A 23,172-nucleotide genomic window follows, 5' to 3' on the forward strand; every position below is an offset into this window, starting at 1 on the left:
TTCCTAACCCTATCCACTCGAGATACATCAGCCATACTCCTTAGACACTTCATCTCAAACACATTCAATTTCTGTCTCTCCATCACTTTCATTCCCCACAACTCCGATCCATATATCACAGTTGGTACAATCACTTTCTCATACAGAACTCTCTTTACACTCATGCCCAACCCTCTATTATTTACTACCCCCTTAACTGCCCCCAACACTTTGCAGCCTTCATTCAGTCTCTGACGTACATCTGCTTCCACTCCACCATTTGCTACAACAACAGACCCCAAGTACTTAAACTGATCCACCTCCTCATGTAACTCTCCATTCAACATGACATTCAACCTCGCACCACCTTCCCTTCTCGTACATCTCATAACCTTACTCTTACCCACATTAACTCTCAACTTCCTTCTCTCACACACTCTTCCAAATTCTGTAACTAATCAGCCAAGCTTCTCTTCCACGTCTGCAACCAGTACAGTATCATCCGCAAACAACAACTGATTTACCTCCCATTCATGGTCATTCTTGTCTACCAGTTTCAATCCTCATCCAAGAACTCGAGCATTCACCTCTCTCACCACTCTATCAACATACAAGTTAAACAACCACGGCGACATCACACATCCGTGTCTCAGCCCCACTCTCACCGGAAACCAATCGCTCACTTCATTTCCTATCCTAACACATGCTTTACTACCTTTGTAGAAACTTTTCACTGCTTGCAACAACCTTCCACCAACTCCATATAACCTCATCACATTCCACATTACTTCCCTATCAACTCTATCATACGCTTTCTCCAGATCCATAAACGCAACATACACCTCCTTACCTTTGGCTAAATATGTCTCACATATCTGCCTAACTGTAAAAATCTGATTCATACAACCCCTACCTCTTCTAAAACCACCCTGTACTTCTAACATAGCATTCTCTGTTTTATCCTTAATCCTATTAATCAATACTCTACCATACACTTTTCCAACTACACTCAACAAACTAATACCCCTTGAATTACAACACTCAGCATATCTCCCTTACCCTTATATAGCGGTACAATACATGCACAAACCCAATCTACTGGTACCATTGACAACACAAAACACATATTAAACAATCTCACCAAACATTCAAGTACAGTCACAACCCCTTCCTTCAACATCTCAGCTCTCACACCATCCATACCAGATGCTTTTCCTACTCTCGTTTCATCTAGTGCTCTCCTCACTTCCTCTATGGTAATCTCTCTCTCATTCTCATCTCCCATCACCAGCACCTCAACACCTGCAACAGCAATTATATCTGCCTCCCTATTTTCCTCAACATTCAGTAAACTTTCAAAATATTCGGCCCACCTTTTGCTTGCAAGAGCACCTGGTCATGTATAGGAGCAAAAAGATGACTAATGTCAACAGTCTGTGCACGGGGATGCTACAAACATTACGATAGAGCCATACTCAGAATAAATAGAACTTGGTCACGAGAGAACCCCTATATCCTCATACAGAATATAATGCCGGAATGTATCCATAGGAACAAGTACTCACCATAAAAGGTTTAATTCTATCTTAAGTCACGTAATCTTTACTCTTATTCCATAAACATGATATTTTGATTATAAAATAAATTTTTGAATATACTTACCCGGTGAATATATAATAGCTGACGTCTCAGACGGCTCGACAGAATTCAAAAACTCGCGAGCGATCGCCATGAAGGTAGCGGGTGTGCCCACCAGCGCCAACTATCGGCCAGATACCGCATATACATGTAAACAGCTCCAGTTCTTCTCATCCCACTGTGTCTCTATCGGGGAGGAAGGGGGGGCCTTTAATTTATATATTCACCGGGTAAGTATATTCAAAAATTTATTTTATAATCAAAATATCATTTTTAAATATTAAACTTAGCCGGTGAATATATAATAGCTGATTCACACCCATGGTGGTGGGTAGAGACCAGTATTAATACAGTTTACGGCGTATATGCTTAGAGTTTTTGACAGTTATATCATAACAAAACACAAATAAATATAGGTACCTGGTAAGGAAGCTGACTCTAACAATTACTCTGCCTTGTTAGTCCGCTTTCCTCACGAAGCCCAGCCATCCTCTTAGGATGCTGAAAGACTCCCAGGAGCTGAAGTATCTAGGGCGACAAACCATACAACAGGACCTCATCAAAACCCTTAATCTGGGCGCTCTCAAGAAATGACATTTGACCCCCCGCCAAATCAAAAAGGATGCGAAAGGCTTCTTAGCCTTCCGTACAACCCAATTAAAAACATTTCAAGAGAAGATTAAAAGGATATTTGAATTAAGGGAATATAGTGGTAGAACCCTTACCCACTACTGCACTCGCTGCAACGAATGGACCCAGTGTGTAGCAGTCCTCATAAAGAGTCTGGACATCTTTTAAGTAAAATGAAGCGAATACCGACTTGCTTCTCCAAACGGTCGCGTCCACAATACTTTGCAGAGATCTGTTTTGCTTAAAGGCCACAGAAGTTGCTATAGCTCTTACTTCGTGCGTCTTAACCTTAAGCAAGCAACGATCTTTTTCACTCAAGTGAGAATGAGCCTCTCGGATTAAAAATCTAATAAAATATGACAAATCAATCTTTGACATAGGCAATGAAGGCTTCTTAACTGAGCACCACAAAGCCTCAGATCCACCTCGTAAGGATTTAGTCCGAGCTAAATAAAACTTCAGAGCTCTAACTGGACACAGCACTCTTTCAAGCTCGTTGCCTACGATCTCTGACAGGCAAGGTATATCAAATGACTTAGGCCAAGGACAAGAAGGCAGTTCATTTTTGGCCAAGAAAACCAAGCTGAAGTGAACATGTGGCTTTATCTGTAGAAAAGCCGATGTTCCTACTGAAGGCATGGATCTCACTGACCCTTTTAGCCGAAGCCAAGCACACTAAGAAAAGCGTCTTGAGGGTGAGATCCTTCAGGGAGGCTGAATGTAATGGCTCAAACCTGTCGGACATTAGGAACCTTAGGACCACGTCTAAGTTCCATCCAGGAGTTGCCATACGACGCTCCTTAGAGGTCTCGAAGGACTTAAGGAGATCTTGGAGATCTTTATTATTGGACAGATCTAAGCCTCTATGTCTGAACACAGACGCCAACATGCTCCTGTAGCCCTTAATAGTGGGCGCTGAGAGGGAGCGAACATTTCTCAGATGTAGGAGAAAGTCTGCAATTTGGGCTACAGAGGTACTGGAAGAGGAAATGGATGATGACTTGCACCAGTCTCTAAAGACTTCCCACTTCGACTGATAGACCTTGATGGTAGATGCTCTCCTAGCTCTCGCAATCGTTCTGGCTGCCCCCTTCGAAAATCCTCTAGCTCTTGAGAGTCTTTCGATAGTCTGAAGGCAGTCAGACGAAGCGCGGGTAGGCTTTGATGAAGACTCCTTACGTGGCTGCCGTAAGAGATCCATCCTTAAAGGTAGACTCCTTGGAACTTATACCAGCCATTGAAGTACCTCTGTTACTCACTCTCTCGCGGGCCAGAGTGGAGCAACCAATGTCAACCTGGTCCCTTCGTGAGAGGTGAACTCCTGCAGCACCTTGTCTAGGATCTTGAAAGATGGAAAGGCATAAACGTCCAGGTGAGACCAGTCCAGCAGGAAAGCGTCTATGTGAGCTGCCTCTGGATCTGGAACTGGAAAGCAGTAAGTCGAGAGCCTCTTTGTCAGAGAGAGTAGCAAAAAGATCTATGGTGGGTAGACCCCATGTCATCCATAGCTTCTCGCACACAGTCTTATGCAACGTCCACTCCATGGAGAAGACTTGTCCTCTTCTGCTGAGGCCGTCCGCCAAGACATTCATTTCTGCACAAATCTCGCCAAAGGAGAGATGTTACAGCCTTAAAAGGAGTTCCTTCTGATCCGTGGATCAAAGAACCGAGCCTTCCAGACTGTCCAGTGGAGCTCCCTAACCCAAATCCGCTGCATCTGAAAACAACACATGGTTTGGGTTCTTGATCGCAAGAGAAAGACCTTCTCGAAGTCTGATGTTGCTGTCCCACCAAGTCAGACATGTCTAGACTGAGTTGGAGATTGGGAAAGAGATACTCACTAAGCCCTTCTCCTTGTTCCAATGTTTAGGTGAAATAGGAAAGGGCATAGGTTGAGTCTCCCCAGAGAGATAAACTACTCCAGCGATGAAAGAGTTCCCACGAGGCTAGTTCAAACTCTTACAGAGCAACTGTTTTTCTCTTGCAAGTGAAGGACTTTTAACAGAGCTTGTTCCATTCCTGCGGGAGACGAAAAGGGTCGAAAAATCAAACACTGTATCTCCATTCCCAAAAAAAGAATAGTCTGGGATGGGATACTGTAAGTTACGACTTCTCTACGTTCACTATGAGACCTAGCTCCTTGGTTAGGTCTAATGTCCATTAGAGGCTCTCCAGACAGCGATATAATGACGAACGCCTTGATTAGCCAGTCGTCAAAATAAAGGGAGGCTCTGAATCCTCAAAAAATGTAGAAAGCTTGCTACATTTTGCAAGGGCCTTGTAAAAACAAGAGGAGCAGGAATGAGATCGGAGTACAGTGCTCTACAGTGGTACATTACTTTCCCGTCCACAAACCTCAGATGTAGTTGAAAGTTTGGATGAATCGGGATGTGGAAGTATGCATCCTGAAGGTCGAGAGAGACCATCCAGTCGCCTTCCATTAATGCTGTCAAGACAGCTTGGTAGACTTCATCGTGAAGTTTGTCTTGACAATGAACACATTGAGCGCACTTGCATCTTACGTACTCCTGCAGTGAACGTGGCTGCCAGATCATTGGAGCCATCCCTGATAGTCTTGTTCCTGCAGAGAACGTGGCTGTCAGATCATTGGAGCCATCCCTGATAGCCTTGTTTATGCATGACATAATTGTACAGCAAAACTTCAAACGCTCGAAAAAAAACTCCTAACAGGAGATGGTCTAGCTCTGAAGCCGATCATAAAATCTTGGAGCGTCTCATGGCCAGGCGCCAGGGAGAGTCTATGAGGCTTGAGAAGTCTATCTGGGCAGAGGCAGGAACTCCCAAGCCGAGAACTTCTCCCGTTTCCTACCAGACGCTCGCTCTATAAGCCAGTTCAAAAGGAGGGAAAGCAAAGGCTGTCTCCCCCAAACTCCTCCTGGTGATCAACCAGTCGCCTAGCAAACGTAAAGCTCTCTTAGAAGAGCGAGAGAGCACTAGCTTAGAAAACAACGGCTTCGAAGTAGCTAGGCCTAGTGTAAACTCTGACGTTTAGGCGAACGAGGAGCAGCAGTTACAAAATGGTCCGGACAAAGATCCTTAAAAATCAGCATGATTTATTTAAAGTCCATAGAGGGCTGAGCAGCTTTAGGCTCCTCTCCGTCTGACAGAGTCCCCAAGGGAATATCAGTAGGAGGGGGATCAGCAACTTCCTCATCTGAAGGAACCTCGTCCGACAATTGCCGAGTCTCAAGCAAGGGAGAGACCTGCTGTGGTGGCAATGCTTGACAAGCAGAGTCCACACGCAAAGGAGCATCAGTAGCAGTCAAGGACGCTACGTCATGTAACTGCTTAAAGGACTGACCAGCAACAACAACAGGTGCGGGAGGACGCTCGACGTCAAGTCGAGACTGCCTTGACTGCCTAGATAGAGCAGTTAAAACAACTCTTGACTGCGGTGCTTGACGTTCAACGTCAAAACAAGGCAACTGAGCTGGTTGGCGAGCGTCCTGAACGTCAACACGAGACTGCGGCAGCGGCTGAACGTCAACACGAGGCTGCGGTAGCGGCTGAAAGTCAACACGGGACTGCAGCGAGTAAGGATCCAAGTCACGTGACTGACGTGACAAACTCCCGACATCACGTTTCATAACGTCAAACGGACGAGTAAATGCTCATTTGGGCGGCTGACGGCCAGAGTCTCGTTTAGTGTAACGGCGACTCGAAAGCGAAGGTTCATCGTGAACCTGCTCAATGTCATACTTCTCCATAAGGGAGGCAAGCTTAGTCTGCATGTCCTGCAGGACAACCCATTTAGGATCAACAGGAGTCGGGACGGGCCGAGACGACGGTAACGTCTGTGTTGGCAAAACATTGCCTTTACCGCGACCCTCGGACCCCGTGTTACGCTTGCGTTTAATAAACGAATCGTCTTCCGACGACTGCAAAGGGTCAGAGCTGTCCCCATGGCTACAGCCAGGACGCTGGACCTGTCCTGAATGGACTGACTTCCGCTTTAAGGGTCTAGAAACTTTGCTCCAAGATTTCTTTTGCGAGAAGCCTTCGGATGACGAGGAGAAAAACAGCCTCGCTCGTCTTATGGTAGGGGCGATCTTGCTAGACACGCCCGATACCATAGAGGGAACGTTTGTTCGTTGGTTAAAGCCTCTCGTCCCCATAAGTCCTACGACATTACTTCTCCCTGGTAGCATGGGAGCCTGAAAGAGGTATCGGACTAGGTGAACGACAAGCACGAACAGACGAACCCTCGGTCGCAACACTAAAAAACACTTTGCGCAATTATCACTTTATCACTACGATTTTCTGTTTTTGCACTTACTTCACTGAAATCGAATTTTTCAATAATTTCACATTAGGCATGAATAAAAACTGATTTCTACCTGAAGCACGCAATTCTCCCCTACATCAAAAGGTTATAATTGCGAAATAAGTCGTATAATGTAAGCACATTAATACAAGCAAAAAAACAGTAAACATATATATCGAATAAAACGGAAATCTATAAAGTTAAAAAGATCAGTGACTGGGGAGGAGACTAGTTCATTAAAAACTACGTTTTCAATCTCTCACCGTACAGTGCCTTGGGACGAGAATAAAAACTAAAAACGTTTTATCCTTTCTCCCCGTACAGAGACTTGGGACGAGAGTAAAAAACTGACTCGAGAACAACGTTACTCGCTTGGGACGAGAATAAAGATCGGAACGTTCTCTCTTCCTCTCTCTCTCTCTCCGTCTCTCTCTCTCTCTCTCTCTCTTGATTTCACACACAAGAGAAAAGCCCACTTACCCTTCGTCAATAAACAGGTTATTTGACCAAAGGAAAAAACTGAAAGGACTAAGAAATTGAAAATTAACAAGTTCCTTTAAACTAGTATTTAAAACATTTCAGTTTGAAAGAAGAATGAACAAAACGTCAAAATCGATTTACTCTTTCTGCAAAGTGAAACCGTGATTCTCTCTTTCTCTATCGTAATGATAGAGCGCAAACTGCGTAGCATAAATAAACCAAACGTTAGTTCATCTTTGAAACAGCACGAAGACTATTCAAAGAAAATCTTTCATAAAATATCTACTAAAAAATATTCATTTAATAACTCTTACAGAGCAAATGATTTAAACTTAACGAAAATAAAAGTTGAATGGGCTCAACGTTGTTTAACTTCGGTTTCCAAGTTAGGACCGCCTACTCTCGGATTAGGGGAGGAATAGGTAAGGCCGCATATAAACAAATCATTAAAATTTATCTTGATGTTTAGTATAAATGGAAAGCTAATCGAAGAGGCCTAATAAAGGCGGGTGAGATATAAAATATATAGAGGAAAATCTATAATTAACAACAACAATTTATAACGTGATAAGATAATTGCTAAAAGCCTAAAATACACTTCCGTACACTAAGGGAAGGGTCGGCCATTTTTACTCTATGGAAAAATCAGAGATAAAAGCAAGGGCAAAACACTTTTACTCTCCTTTCAAAAGCATTTCTTTTGAGGATAGTATTGAATAATCCAACACGGCGTAAGCAATAAAACCAAAACCAAGTACTTCACCAATTCGGTAGAAAACTCGAGGTCATAATAGCGAGTGGAATCGACTTGTCGATGAAACTGACAGAGAAGAACTGGAGCTGTTTACATGTATATGCGGTATCTGGCCGATAGTTGGCGCTGGTGGGCACACCCGCTACCTTCATGGCGATCGCTCGCGAGTTTTTGAATTCTGTCGAGCCGTCGGAGACGTCAGCTATTATATATTCACCGGCTAAGTTTAATATTTAAAAACACTGTTTCATTCATGAGATAGCCACTATAATGATATTATTTTCCTTATACAATACATGTACTGTGCACAATTTTCTAATTCACATAAAACTATCATTATCACAATTAGTGCCGTAAAGCCTCAACATGCTGATATGCAGATGAGAGTTATCTTATTTCCATACAACAGATGCAACTAGTTGCTCAGAGTGCATGCCCCACCATCTACTTGATGTATCCAAAAACAGAATCATCTCTGGAGGAAAGGAACTCTACAGAACTCCAATTATGAGGTTCCTGTTATTGAGTCAATGAGCCAAGTTGTTTCCCACTTCAAGGCTAAGGGTCACGAGAATTAAGGTTGGATCCATAGAGGCTGATCACTACAAGATTCTCTAGACACAGCTGGTGACCAAGGACAACATACCAAAGACGACCTGGCTGTTCCTGACAAGACGGGCACTGTGATGTCACCTCCCTGAACTGGCTGAAGCAAGAATCTGATGCAGAAATTCTTCCTGCTGCTGTATACATCAGCATGCCCACTTATTTTGTACTCTGCTTAAAGGTGAGATCTGACTTCTCCAAACTTATAACAATCTCTATATTATGGGAAAACTGTACCTGTACAGAAACCAGGACCAGTCAAATATCAAGATACCTCATGAACAGGATTTCAAACTAAAATACCACAAATATCAAAAATTTTAAATAATTTTTATTTTTCCTAACATACTCACCGAGAACTACTTTTCTTGGAGTCACTTGTGATCTCTCAATCTCGACCAAGGTTTTTCCCGCTGTTACCCCCCCTACTCCGTTCTATATAGGTTTACCCCCGCCGCCAGAGAATGCGCCCTGAGGGCAGGATTAGGGCAGGTCACTGCATCTCTGGGTCAGCCTCGCCATTAAGTTCCTTGGTCGTGAGCTGTACACAGCTCACTCTTCTCGCTCTCTCGATCCTTTGGCACGTTTGTGTTCCACGTGTTTCCAGTGTGGGGACTTGTGTTTTTTTGCGTAGTGCGTTATTCGCAAGTGTTACAGTGCGTTCTCCCTGTGTATATCCCAGTGTACTTATAACTCGCATAATTTTCATTTATCCTAACTATACAATTCAGAGGCCTTTAATAGGAGTATGACTTTAGCAAAGTTGGAACAGCCATTAAAACTTAACAAGGTGCTGGGGAAACCCTCCCCAGCTGTCATTCATCAAGACTTGTACTTCTGACCATTGCACCTTGGACTTGGGGGGATGATTGAGGCAGAGAAGAGTAACTTACTTGCATTAAGGTTGTATAGTTAAGAAAACTAGCAATTACTTTTAACATTTGTGACTTGTACCTACAGAAATACAAACCACCCACCTTTAATAGGATACTCACCCTGGGAATTGCAAGAGCACCTGGTCATGTATAGGAGCAAAAGTGATGACTAATGTCAACAGTCTGCATGGGGATGCTACAAACATTACGATAGAGCCATACTCAGATTAAATAGAACTTGGTCACGAGGGAACCCCTGTATCCTCATACAGAATATAATGACGGAATGTATCCATAGATCTGAAATAGGATCGAATACATTCCATCCATCATCCCCCTCACCTGGGATAGAGATAATTCTTGACAGATCCTGACAGTATAAAAAGGTTGCAAGGTTATAAAGCTCAACTGCAAGTTAAGGCAAGCAAGTCAGATCTCATCATACTATTAAAGGCTCGCATGGAGCAAGCCCAAGAAACTTGAAAACTAGGGTCATATCCCACTCTGGGGTATGTCCAAGGTAAGGAAGACTTTTTTTATAGGCGTACACTCCAACGATGAGGAGAGACCTAGTACTTTCCATCATAAAAAGCCTTTCGTTCAGAGGAGATACTGTATAGTCTCCAACTGAGAAGTGCAAAAGACTGCGTGGTACCTCTGAAGGTGTGCCTGACAGATAAGTGTATTCCATTAATGTAGTTCTCTTGGGATATCGAATAACATTGAACAGATCAGGATAACAATCAGCTTGTGTCCATTTAGGAGCCACCAGGGTCATCCTGAGACCTGGAGTGATCAACACTCAATTGATCAGTCGGCAAATCAGGTTGAACATGCAATATGAGCATCTGATACATGGCCTGTATTCTAAGTACATTGTAAGTAATCAACTTTCTTTGCCTTTAAGAAATAAAACTTCACAAATACTGTAATACTGTCATATACTGTATTACTTTTTCAGATTACGTAATTTCTTTATGAGAATATTTTCCAAATATTTCATGTTAAAACTAATTTCTTTGAAATCAAAACAGAACTAAAACTTACCATTCTATCAATGTGTGGGTAAACTGTTCCCCACATCTCAATGAACTTTTGGATCGTTTCATCGTCAGGCATTTCATCACCTTCGTCTGATGAACCGCTATGCCCATTGGCGTGAACTCTTTTAGAGGGGGGATCAGAATCATTATCCTCATCAGAGTCTATGACGCGTGCCCGTTTCGGAACCTGATTAAATATTAAAATGTAACATTTATATATTTCATTGTTGTAAATATCTCCTTTCACTTAAGCTCAACATCTTTATTAATAACAACAACAATGATAATATAATAAATAATAATAACAAGGAATAAAATTTATCAAGTGCTCGGACCACCAGCCCCTAGTGTATGTGATTAAATTGTGTGAATGCAAGGGTTGCAAGGACAATAGAGTATAATGAAACTAAAGCCAATATGGTAGTACACCTGATGAATACGTTGCTAGGCAATTGAGTAGGGCTTCAAGTGGCATCTGATGTATATAGAAATCATCAAAATAAAGCGCGCGCACATGCACACACACACACAGAGAGAGAGAGAGAGAGAGAGAGAGAGAGAGAGAGAGAGAGAGAGAGAGAGAGAGAGAGAGAGAGAGAGAGAGAGAGAGAGAGAGAGAGAGAGAGAGAGAGAGATTGTTTGTTCTGTACCATGATGTACTTAAAATCAAGAGACACAAGCATACCCTTGCTTGAAAAACTGGACTGTCCTGACTATCTTGCTCTGTATCTGTGCATGATGACTTCCTGAAGGATGAATATTCTATAAGCGATTTCATTGAAGCACCACCCAGAGGATTCTGTGCGTTATCTTCTTTGCCACTATTACTGTCCTCGGGGTCAGATGAAGGTGGTTTAACATACAACAGCTTTGACGGCATCCGATACGATGACAGCTTCACTTTAATACTGCTTCCTCTGGAATTTCCTGTGTGCAAACTGGAAGGGTGATCACTCGAATCTTCGGCATCGCCGTTTAAAATGTTTTCTCTATCACGTGGCCTTCTTTGGAATACTGGACTATGTGTTTCTTCAGATTCTGGAATAATTATCACTGGTTACACAAGTAAAACTGAGGTACACTATTATAACCTGACACATTGGCAATATTAGCAAAAGGTTATGGAGATTTTCTTATTGAAAATTTTACATTTTTGTCTGGAAATAAAATATTGAATACAGTAAGAGTAATTTAATTGATATTCATTATTTCTAAACGCACTCCACAAAATTATAAAAGCCACCAAGTTTTGACCATGAAGAAAAATTATTTTTGTAAGTTTAATCTAACGACAAAACACATAAAGCCTCCTAAATATAGCTAAATTTTCCTAAGACACACATATAATGACTCTAAACAAAAAAGTAGAATCAAATGTTTGCCAATTCATCAAATGGTTGGTGATGCCTCTACCACAAAATATCCCTCAAAAGATCAGAAACAAAATTTAAAATATTTAAATATATTTACCTGTATTATTACAACTAGTTTCAATACTCTGTTGACTGCAAATAGTTTCACCATCACTGTCGGCCATATTGGATTGAGATGAATTATTTCTTACAACTTCAGCCGGAGATTCGACAACAGTGTGACGATATGAGATCGTAGAAGATGGCTTGTTTACTAGTGTGGTAGTAGTAGTTAACGTGGGACTTGTTTTATCAGCCTTGACCGACGGCTTTTCTTCAACGTCCGCTCTTACTTTGTTATGTACAGAGACTGAAGTGACATTATCAGTGTCTGGAAACAAAAACAAAAATTCCTTGAATTTTCATAATATTTTATTGATTAAAGTTGATGTAATTTAAAATGAAGTTGCAAAAAATTCTTCAGAGCATGGAAAGTGCATCCCTTTAAAGAACCTCCCTTTAGACATTACCATTTTTATTTTTGGAAATTATTTGTACTTTCCGTAGAGCATACTTAAAATCTTTTTACGATTCCTCTTTTACTGATGTACTCAAAATAAATTGCAAGACCTTGAATCTAGAATCAATTTCAGCATTGTATATCACCAACATAGTAAGTTTGGGAAGTTGAAATTGAATAGAATGGACAGTCTATAAACTTAGCATATATAGTACATAAAACCATAATTTTTGACAATGTAACACACTGCTATGATTAGTGGATTCCAATTCAGTCAGAACTTTCAATCTTCCTTTTATTGGTTTTAATGAAGATGTCATAAGAAACATAGGCAACTATACAATAAATTTGATTTCATACAAGTCACAAAACTTTTACTGACATTCATATGACCTATATACAACAGTGAAGAATAATTTCAATATGCACAATACACTATAAAATAAATTGAAAATAATACTAAATTTAACTTGTAAAACTTGACTTTAATAAAAATTTCATGCACTCAAACAAGATTGCTTATTTCAATGTTGCTAAAAATCAAAATGACAGCACGTACCATTAGTGGGGCTATTGTCTTCTTTCAACTGCTCTGGAACTTTGTCGCATTGTTTCCCAGATTTTCTTGGCTCTGAGCGAAAGTACCTCAACAGTGATACTGAAATAAGGAAAAACATTTACTGTACAGTACTTTATCTCAAGTACAGCATGATACACATTTTACTATGGTATACGTTGTTTTCTAGTCAAATCATATTGAAAGGGAAAAATGGAATTTCAATAACAAAATTATTACTTCTATACTCACCAGAGATTCTTATAGCTTCGTGCTCGCAAATAGCCAATTGTTGACGTGCCTCATAAAGTGACAAATTTAAAAGTAATTTGTATTTTCCCTAATGAAAAAAGTCTGTAGCTGTATATAGGGATATTACTTTCGGCGAAGCTGGAAGTCTAACCATAAGACTAGCAAAGTATAACCACCCACACGCTTGTTAACCGGGGGGGTGTTACCCCGCTTACACACACACACACACACCTGTGTTGCATCGTCACTTTTTACTGCAGGCAGGACTTATCGGGGAAGAGGTGACGGTGGACCAAATTGTATTAATAGCTACAGGTTTGTATCATTAGGAAAAATGACAAACTTATAACAGAGTTTGTATTTTTCCTAACATACAAACCCGAATTATTTACTATAGGATATATTCTAGCGCGAGCTGAAAAATACGGCAGAAAAACCTTAACAAGGTCGTTAACGACCGGGCAGGTAATTACCCACCTGTTAGTGGTGGGGGGGCCCGCCGTTCGGTAGCTGCTGTTTACCTTCAATTGGATTCTAGCTAGGACTATCCTAGGGGGCGGTGATGGAGGGAAGATTTGAGTAAAGAATTCGGGTTTGTATGTTATGAAAAATACAAAAGCTGTTATAAGTTTGTCATTTGTTCCTACACTTGATACAAATACAAATTCTTTACTATAGGAGACTTAGTCTTGAGGCCAGGGTGGCCAAGTTCCCTATTCCTAGGGAAGATAGTCCTCAGACTAGACTCTTTTGAAGTAACAATCTTCCGTAATCCTTTCTTTGTAGATCCCCATAATCTCAGCACGACTGAAGGTTTGTAGCTTCGAGGAAACAAATGTTTCAGGATGAAGTGGGTAAAGAACATTCGACTCAGACCCCTTCAAACTTAGGATCCCCCCGACCTTGCAAAGGAGAAAACTCGTGACCACGAGTATAACTTATACCCTGTGAGACGAATCAGATGAGTATCATACCTTATTTCCATTGAAAGGTCTGGTGCGCTTCCGATATTTCTCTAGCGCCCTGACTGGGCATAGTAACGACTGGTCTGTATCCTGTGTTACCTTATTGAGGCTGGAAAACTGAAATTCTCGATACCTCTCATTGGTAGATGAAGGATTATGAGTCTAGCCACCAAGCCCAGTACGAAGTTGCGAGACATTCCCCCCCCGCCCCCCATCCCTTAGAACGGGTGACGACATAAGACAGACCACGTAGCTCACTGACCCTTTTAGCCGAGGACAGAGGTACAGTACGAGGAAGATGGTCTTAAGGTTCAGAAAGTAGCCTGAGGCCCTTAAGGGCTCATAGGGCAGACCCTCGGGGAACGTAAGACACGTCTCACGGTGATGGTCTAATCTCAACTGGGGGACAAGATCACTCAAAACCCCGAATTAACCAAGGTGGTGTCTTCTGAGGCGGAGAGGTTAACCCCTTCTCAGTCTACAGCTGAGGCTCAAGGCTGAGCGATAGCCCTTAATCGCCGAGACTGAGAGGATCTTTTCCTCACTGAGGTACAAAAGGAAATCTGGGAACTACCGATTCCTTCCTTTTGAGAACCCAATTGCTCCACATGGTCGCTGTTGTAGCAGTTAAGAAGTCCATTGTCTTAGCCGCAGCAGTTAGGACTTCCTGCAGGGACTGCCTGGAGTCTTGGTTTGACAAGTCCTCGTGGCTCGCAACGTAGCCGACTGTACCAGACCACGTGTCAAGCCAGAAGGGACATTGAAGTCACTTCCATTGCCGAGGCTTCTGTGACTGAGAAGAGCCTGGAGGAGTAGAGTGTCTCTTCGAGGATTAGCCCAGTGTGAGACTCGCCGTGAGGGAATCCGAGATCAGAGGAGAAGGGTTGACGTCTCTGATCTCGGAGAACAGACCAGGTTTAAAGGTCTAAAGGTCGCTCAAGAATGGCAGAGACAAGGGACAGTGACATTGCACTAGCAGTTAGGACAATGCCCTAAAGACTGACCATATATTATATGGTCAACAACCAAGCCTCCTCTCCATTCCAGCTAGAACCAGGGAGGATCAGGCTGTGACTGCTGATGACACAGCAGAAAGACCTATAGGCTCCCCCAAACCCCCCAACCTCAGCTCACAAGGATGGTAAGGTTACAGGCACTAATGGCACTAAGGAGTCTGAGGGGGACTCAAACCCCAGACTGTCAAACACCTGTCAGAGACATTACCAATCAGGCCACAGCCAGATGATCAATTCTGTCTAAGGCTGGAGCGTCAAGAGGTCGGGGAGACAGATGCAAATCGCCGAGGCATGAGATATTACAAGTAGTCCTTAGAGTCCTTAAATAGGAGGATTCTACGTCCCTCAACAGCAGCTCTCCCGAGGAATCCTCAGGCTGCGCTAACTCCTCGCATGTTATTACAGGTAAAGTGGAGACGCGAGTAACAGACAAACATATGTCTTACCCCTCGCATCTTTCTTATCAAAAGGGGAAGAACGGTAGAAGTCGGAGTGTCTGGAGGTAATGGCAAAGATCGTTGACAAGAATCGAAAGACTCTCTGTCATAAGAGTAAAACTCTTGATGACGATGGTTGCGCGCATAGCGCTAATTGCGTGTGTGCGCGGACACGCTGTGCTAATTGTTACGAGAGCCCGACGACTCAGCGTAACTGAAACTCGAAGGTTCCAAGTCGTTTGAACTCGAAAGTCCAGCGCGACAGAACTAAGGTCATGAGAACCCGTAGGATCAACATGACGAGAGTTCAAAGGCTCCCGATCACGCCCGCCGAAAGGGTGATTGTCACGAGACCCCGAGGGGTCAACGTGAGGAGAACCAGTAGGTTTAAAAAGGCGTTTCCTTACAGCACGAGGGGGGAGAACGTCAGGGATGAAGATAACTCCTCCGCAGGGTAGATTTGTTCTCCCAAAGGAGAACGTCGCTTAAGACAAGGCTCTCGCTCCGCCCCTGGAGGAGAACCAAAAGCGTAAGGGGGAGCAGCTTGGATCAGCAAACTCCTACAAGTTTTCTCTCGTGAATGGGAGGAAGGTTCTCCCGAAGGAGATCGCCTAAAACAAGCTTTCTCCCTGCTATATGGGGAAAAGCGTAGGCGTAATAACCTCTCTCTCGCAAACGAGGGAGAAGTCCTCCCGAAGGAGGATATTACCTAAGGCAAGATTTCTCCCCGTTCTATGGGAAAAAGTGTAGGGAGGCAGGCAAGGAAGAGAGGAAGAGTCTGAAGGGAGAGATCGAGAGGCCAAAGAAGAGGTCTGTGACTACTTACCTTAGACGGCGATCCTTGAGGTAATGAGTCCTTCTAGGACTTCCTACACTACCTTTCTCGAACTTCTCCCACTGAGAGGGCAACCACTTCTACATACTTGGCAGGGGGAGCCTTCAGAACACCTATGACCTCTGTACCCAGGGCATAGGGAAAGAGGATCCACCTCCAGCGGCGACATAAAGGTGCCCGGAACACTTCCTCATAATAGAGGACATCACATCTAACAAAGAAAAAGAAAAAGGATTAATCAAAAAACCAAAAAAGAAAGGCTAGTCTGCCAGTCAAATAAAAGCAGGAGCAGCGGTGTTACCACTGCGACGGCTATAATTCAATTGGAGGTAAACAACAGCTACCGAGCAGCAGTCCCCCCACCACTAACAGGTGGGTAATTACCTGCCCGGTCGTTAACGACCTTATTTTTTTTCTGCCGTATTTTCCAGCTCGCGATAGAATATCTCCTATAGTAAAGAATGGATTTTCATTATAAAATTAAATTTTATTGCATACTTACCGAACAATTATATAGCTGTAGGTTCCCTACGACGGCAGACAATAGATTCAAAACTACTGCAGTGGTGCCGCCATCGCCGATGTAGGTGACGTCATCTCCCTCCACTCGAGGGAGCTACAGGTACAACTGTCCAGGTAACATCAATTCGTTCTGCCCAGCCATCCACTAGTGGGGAGGAGGGAGGGCTTTAATTAATAATTGTTCGGTAAGTATGCAATAAAATTTAATTTTATAATGAAAATCCATTTTTATTGCAGTGTCTTACCGAAGTCCCTTGTCAGGCTGGGAGGAAAGTAGAGAGTAGAGGTCCCCTTTTTGTTTTGTTTCATTTGTTGATGTCAGCTAACCCCCAAAATTGGGGGAAGTGCCTTGGTATATGTATGTATGTATGTGTCTTACCGAACAATTATATAGCTGATTACCCATTGCATGGAATGGGGGCTGTGGATGTAAGTTTTACTTCAACAATCGTATACGATTCTTGTAAATAAAGTATACCCAAAAGCACTGTTAGTGCCTGTTGTACCTTATCTTGTAAGAGAGCTACTGCAGGAGAATACTGCCTCTGGTCGGTGCTCATCTTACATAGTAGAAAGCTTGGAATATGACCAATGGGTGCCTCTACATGGAGTGGAAGATCCTCGTAGTCATGGTGTTCACCGCTGACTGAACGAAGATACAAGAAAATATCGCCCTTGCCCTGGGCTAAGACCAGAAATAACCAACATGAAAAAACCGTCACCTACACCGAAATAAAAACCTTTACCCACCAAAACTAACACTAAAATGATTGGTGAGTACTCCAGGTACATTGTACCCCTAGACTTCCCTTTAACTTGCCAACCTTGGTACACGGCGAAACATAGGCCAACAGAGGGAGCAACCCCCTATGTCGTTCCTCCCAACACCACGCGGACCGAGAAACTTACAATCTTCAAACACTGTTTCGATTTCTTTCAAATAATGCGTAGCAAACACATATTTAGACCTCCCAAAGGGTACTTTGTAGGATAGTGGATAGCGACTACTTGTGTCGAAAAGCGAGAGAAGTCGCTACCGCTCGAACTTTGTGTGCTTTCACTCTCAATAAAGGAAACACTGAGTCGTTAGCTAGAGAAAGTGCTTCTACAATCAACTCTCTCAGAACACTCTGTTCTGCGGAGATAATATCTTAATGCCCGCACGGGACATAGGAGTTGTTCTTCCTCTTCCTGGCCTATCAAGTCTGTCAGGTTTTTGAGAACAAATTTTCATGGCCACGGATTAGAAAAGTTGCGCAAATAATGTATGGGCGACGAATTGCAACATTATTGCCGAAAGAATTTTGATCGTTGATTAACTGTAATATTTTCTTGAAAGAAAGTGAACATGTTCTCAAACTAAATATACAGTTAAAGAGGCGATCATTTCACCCTTGGTTTACCCCTCCTCTGTATGTGAGGGGCTAGCCAGTGTTCATTACACAGAAAACGAATGTCTGGTTACCTGTGGGCGGAGTTTGAAACGTTCGTAAACGTAATGAAAAGTTGCCCACGCTGTTGCTATCGTTCTTTTAACTTCAGCTAACAACGTTCCTTCGGGACTAATTATTCAAAACAATAACCCTGTAAGGATAGAATAAAAGGTCTCGGAAGCCTATCGTGTAAAAAGCAAGTCGTTATACCCAGGGTACAATGACGCAGGAGGCTGCCTCCATCAAACGGTAGAACCAAGTTTAAGACAGTAACCTAGCGATTTTGTCTTGGCTACAGCGCATACTCCAGGACGGCCTACGGCCTTCATGAATTTTAAACAACACCCATTGAAGTTCTGTAAACACTTCTCAGGAACGAGTCTCCCAAAAAGGGTGAAGTCTCGTATGTGGGAGTTTGCTTCAAGAATGCCAGAAATAATTGCCATTGACCGCTTACCCGAAGGGGTTGCCATCGAACGCTTTCTCGCTATTGAGAAAAACTACTTTTACTTTTATTTTTTAGTGGTTTATTTCTCGCCCTCCATCAGACACTAAGAGTCTGTTCAGGCGGGCCTTGATGTGTGAAAATAATTTCTTTCCAGTTTATATTTCGCTCTGTATCTTTTCAGTTATTCGCTAGCATTTGTATTCAGGCTCAATAGTCTTCAGATCACTATTTTCCAAAGAGATAAGTTTTCAGGTTTTTCTTGAAAGTTGCTACTGTCTAAATCAGGCAAAGCCTGCCAGGGAAATGAACTGGAATGTGATGAATTTTTTATTCCTCGCTCATTTCCGTCTGCTAACCAAACCACTCGAAGTGGGAAGGTGAAGGACAAAAATGACGGTGGTTCGTTCGAAAACGAAAGGATCGGTGCTGGCGAAACCAGACTAGCTGATAGAGTAATCAGCTGGGAGCGTAGAGTGACGTAACAAGTCACACCTTTGGAAAGCCCATCCCGTAGAGGGGGGGAGGTCAATCATTGAGTTTTCAGAAACCTCTGGATCGCAGAAACCAAGAGATTTGGACGAGAACCTAGGGGTTCAGAATCTATTTGTGAATACCTTTCTCACGACCTTAAGGAATGTTATGCCGAGAACCCACAGGAACTCTGTCGCTAATTCCTGACGGAATTTTCAGGAATCGTGTTACGTGACCAGGACCCAAAGGAACTGTGTCATAGTTACCTGTAAAGATTCGTCAACCCTTAGGCAGCATGCATCCCTCTGTCATCAGAGTAAAACTCTTGATGACGATGGCCGCGAGCGAACAATTCAAGGAATGAGAGTTCGAAAACTCTGTCATAAGAGTAAAACTCTTGTGCACTCATGAACACTTCGCGCAACGAGAGTTTGAACAACTCTGTCATAAGAGTTGTTCGCGCACTTCAACTGATTGCGTGCACCTAGTTGTTCGTGCAAGCCAATATGGTCCTGTGCGCCACATATCCATTCTAATGACAGTACTTGAAGAAAGCGGCTTAGTCCGTTCGCCAACACATTAATTTTCCCTTGAACAAATCGAGGGATCAGCGTAACCTGACCAGGTATAAACACTTTCCCAGAGGAGTTAACGCTCGTGTAAATACTTGCGGTGCTGTCGAGAGGCCAAAGCAAAGAACTCGAAACTGGTAGGTCTTGCCCATGAACACAAACTGAAGGTATTTCCTGGAGTCCTGGTGAATTAGAATGTAGAAGTATGCATCCTGCATATCAAGGAATACCATCCAGTCCCCTTGACGAAGAGATTCCAACACTGAACGAGTCGTTTCCTTATTGAATTTGGTCTCCAGGGCTCTGCCCCTCTGCAACTCCATTCCTCCCAAAAAAGGCTCAATCTTCCCCATATCGGAGCATGAAGGATTGAAAAATAACTTGGATGATTTCGTGTCAGGTTTGGTAAAGGACTTGGTTGGGTGTCGTAAATTTGATGGAGGCCTGACACACGATCTAGACCTACCCCCTCGAAAGGGTTTCTTCTGCAAGGGTGATTCCGAGGCGGTAGTCATCACAGTCGAGGGTTTAACCCGCTTAGAAGACTGGGCAAACAAGTCATTAGTAGACTTCTTCTCCAGTGCGGACAGAATCTTGGCCACCATTTCTTCGGGAAACAGATGGTCCTTGTCGAGAGGAGAAAACATAAGTGCGGACTTCTGAGGCGAAGCGACTCCTTTCGAAACAAAAGAACACCTGAGTGTCTTTTCTTGAGAGTCCCGAATGCAAAGAGAGAGGCCAGCTCATCGCACCCATCCCAAACTGATTTGAAGGCACATGACAAAACCCCAAGCCAGTCCAATGCCAGTCTTCCTGAAGAGTAGGGCAATCCTCTATTTTCATAGAGAGGGCTCCAATCATCCAGTCCAAGAAACTCATAATTTTTAAAATCTTGAAAATATTCTTTACCAAATGGTCCAACTCAGGCGATGTAAAGAATATATTAGCTGTTGCAAACGCCGATCTTCTAGTTGCATCCACCAAGCCAAAGAAGTCCCCCTGGGAGGAGGCAGAAACTCCCATAGGTTCCTGGTTCCTTATTGCTCACCCTGTAAAATAAGTTTGCAGGCACTCTATCACTTTATAGATAGGTGCAAAGCTTCTAAGCTTATTCTTATCATTGTTATTAAGTTTAGATTACCGTAGAACCTATACCTCTTCTTAATAAGCTTCGACAGAGGATAGGCGAAAGTTGTTTCCCGAGTTCTCTCTTGACCTTCAACCAATCTACTATATCACGAAGCGAATGTTTAGCAGCCTTGGAAAGAACGAGCTTCGGGAGAAGAGGATCAAAATTCTTCCTTCTCATCAGAGAGATGGAAGCAGCTGGGAGCGGCTGCTACGAGGTAATCCGGGTACATGTCGAGAAGGTAGCGTAAAAGTTTCGAATAACACGAGAGAGGGATAGTGTCTGCTTCTAAGTCCTCCTTGTCATCCGAAGAGATAGACGACAGAGACGGTTCTTGATTTGACTCATTATTCTTCGTACATTGTTTGTTTTCTTTTATCCAGCTCATCAGCTCTTGCAACTGTGGACGTAACGGAATTAAATTCTCGTCTTTTAGAGTTGAAGTCGACATAACTGGGGTCGTGGATTTCAACACGATCGCCACCGGACGTCTCGCGCCAGTCGAATTATCTGTCGCATGCGAAGTCGAAGGAAAAGTTTCGACAGCTTGATGAGTCGAAGATCTCGACAAACTCCGAATCGGTCGCTCCACAACCGAGTCGAAGGCAGCTGTCGCTGTCATAAGAATACGAGGTGAAGTCCATGTAGCTACATTACACGACGGGTGAGAGATATCTACTTCTCTGTACCCCTTCACAGGGGGCGGAGATAGCACCTCTTCAGTCAAAGGTCTCTTCAACGGGCGTCGTGAGATTGAAGAATCACGCCACTTACGACGTTTAACCGGCGCTCGACTCTGTCGATAACTGATTACCTAACTGCACACCTTTCCAATGGTGTTTAGTCGAATCCTGCTGTCACACCACAGGATCAACGGAGGATGTGACTGTCTGTGGGCAAACCCCGATAGTCTCCCTTGGACCTCCGGTATGTCTTCTCCCCAAGGCGGGGGAGCGGGACAGTGACCTTCGTCTAGGAGAATTATCGGGACAAACAGCCACCCCCTCAGATAGCACTGCACTGACACTTTTCACTTTACTAGAAGTCTTTCCTATGAAAGACTTTACAGATAAACCTAACTGCATCACCATATTAGCTAACACATCAAATTTCTCTTCAAATCTAGACTCGAGGCTGGCAATGGTGTCAGGAGAAATTCTACGGGAAGTTGGCAAAGGAGTTACAGGAGCAGGAGTAGGAGGACTCAAGATCGAAGACATAATAAGAGGAGAAGGAGAAGGAATAGGAGCAGGAGCTTCGATAGAAGAAGCCGAAGAAGCTAAACTAGTCTTATTTTCAGCTCTGAGAGCCACCTTCCTCTTCCTATCCTTAATTATCTTCCCCGAGTGAGAAACAAAAACTTTCCACTGTTGTTCACTACGATCCTTGCATTCATCACAAGTAGATTCTCTAGAGCACTCACAACCCTTACACTTAATTCACTTAGTGTGCGAATCATAAATTAATCTAACTAACCTAGTTTTGCACCTACTGGCGCAGGGTTGCCAGTTTGGTCTTTTTTTTTCAGGCCAGACCACCTCAATTTGGCCTTTTTTTTTTTTAAATTGGTTGGCCGTTAGCAATATGAAAAAAGGTGAGACAAATAATACTGTATATTTGGCTTTTTCTACTAATGGATTGGCCCTTTAAAGCTTCTGTTGATTAGAAGTTGGCCTTTCCTTTAGAAAACCTGGCAACTCTGTACCGGCGCAAAACCTAACTACTGAAGGAATAGAGTCCGACATGATGGTATGACCACAAAATTGTAGAAAAGAAAATTCAGCTTCAATCCTACAACACAGAGTTTGAATACTTCACTGATATTGGAGAGATAATATTTCCTAACAAATGAAGAAAAAAGTCTGCACCGACCACCGATGTTCACCAAAAGCCGGCAGAGAACAAATTGATGTTACCTGGACAGTTGTACCTGTAGCTCCCTCGAGTGGAGGGAGATGACGTCACCTACATCAGCGATGGCGGCACCACCGCGGTAGTTTTGAATCTATTGTCTGCCGTCGTAGGGAACCTACAGCTATATAATTGTTCGGTAAGACACTGCAATAAAAATGAGGGTTTGTATCAAGTGTAGGAACAAATACAAATCATTCTAAATTTGTCATTTATTCCAGCACTAATATAAACCTTCGTTACTTATTAGGATTGACATACCCCTTAGGAGGGTGGAAGTCTGAACACACTGGCTTTTCTTCGACCCGTGTTTTTCCTGTATGTGCTCCTCACGTAACAGAGAAACCCTGACACCTTGCTAAACAACTCGAGCAAAGCACAGTCAGTGGCCTGAGCAATCTGTGTGATCGTGTGATACTAGCAGTGTGTCTAGTCTAGGTAAGAATTCTCAGAAACGCAGAAA

General features: G+C 43.1%; 1 protein-coding gene across 3 annotated transcripts in view; it reads right to left on the minus strand.

The window, feature by feature from the left end:
* Positions 1–23,172, minus strand: part of LOC137652190 (SWI/SNF-related matrix-associated actin-dependent regulator of chromatin subfamily A containing DEAD/H box 1 homolog) — a 96,454-nt gene that overhangs the window by 58,751 nt on the left and 14,531 nt on the right. For all 3 annotated transcript variants that reach the window (XM_068385406.1, XM_068385404.1, XM_068385405.1), the window contains exons 3-6: positions 12,722–12,820; positions 11,761–12,033; positions 10,976–11,328; positions 10,295–10,477 (exon numbers count right to left, since the gene is read on the minus strand). In XM_068385406.1, coding sequence (XP_068241507.1) covers positions 10,295–10,477; positions 10,976–11,328; positions 11,761–12,033; positions 12,722–12,820 — 908 coding nt within the window. The remainder of the gene's footprint in view (positions 1–10,294; positions 10,478–10,975; positions 11,329–11,760; positions 12,034–12,721; positions 12,821–23,172) is intronic.

Source organism: Palaemon carinicauda, chromosome 13 (genome assembly GCF_036898095.1).
Source record: "Palaemon carinicauda isolate YSFRI2023 chromosome 13, ASM3689809v2, whole genome shotgun sequence".
Taxonomy (NCBI): domain Eukaryota; kingdom Metazoa; phylum Arthropoda; class Malacostraca; order Decapoda; family Palaemonidae; genus Palaemon; species Palaemon carinicauda.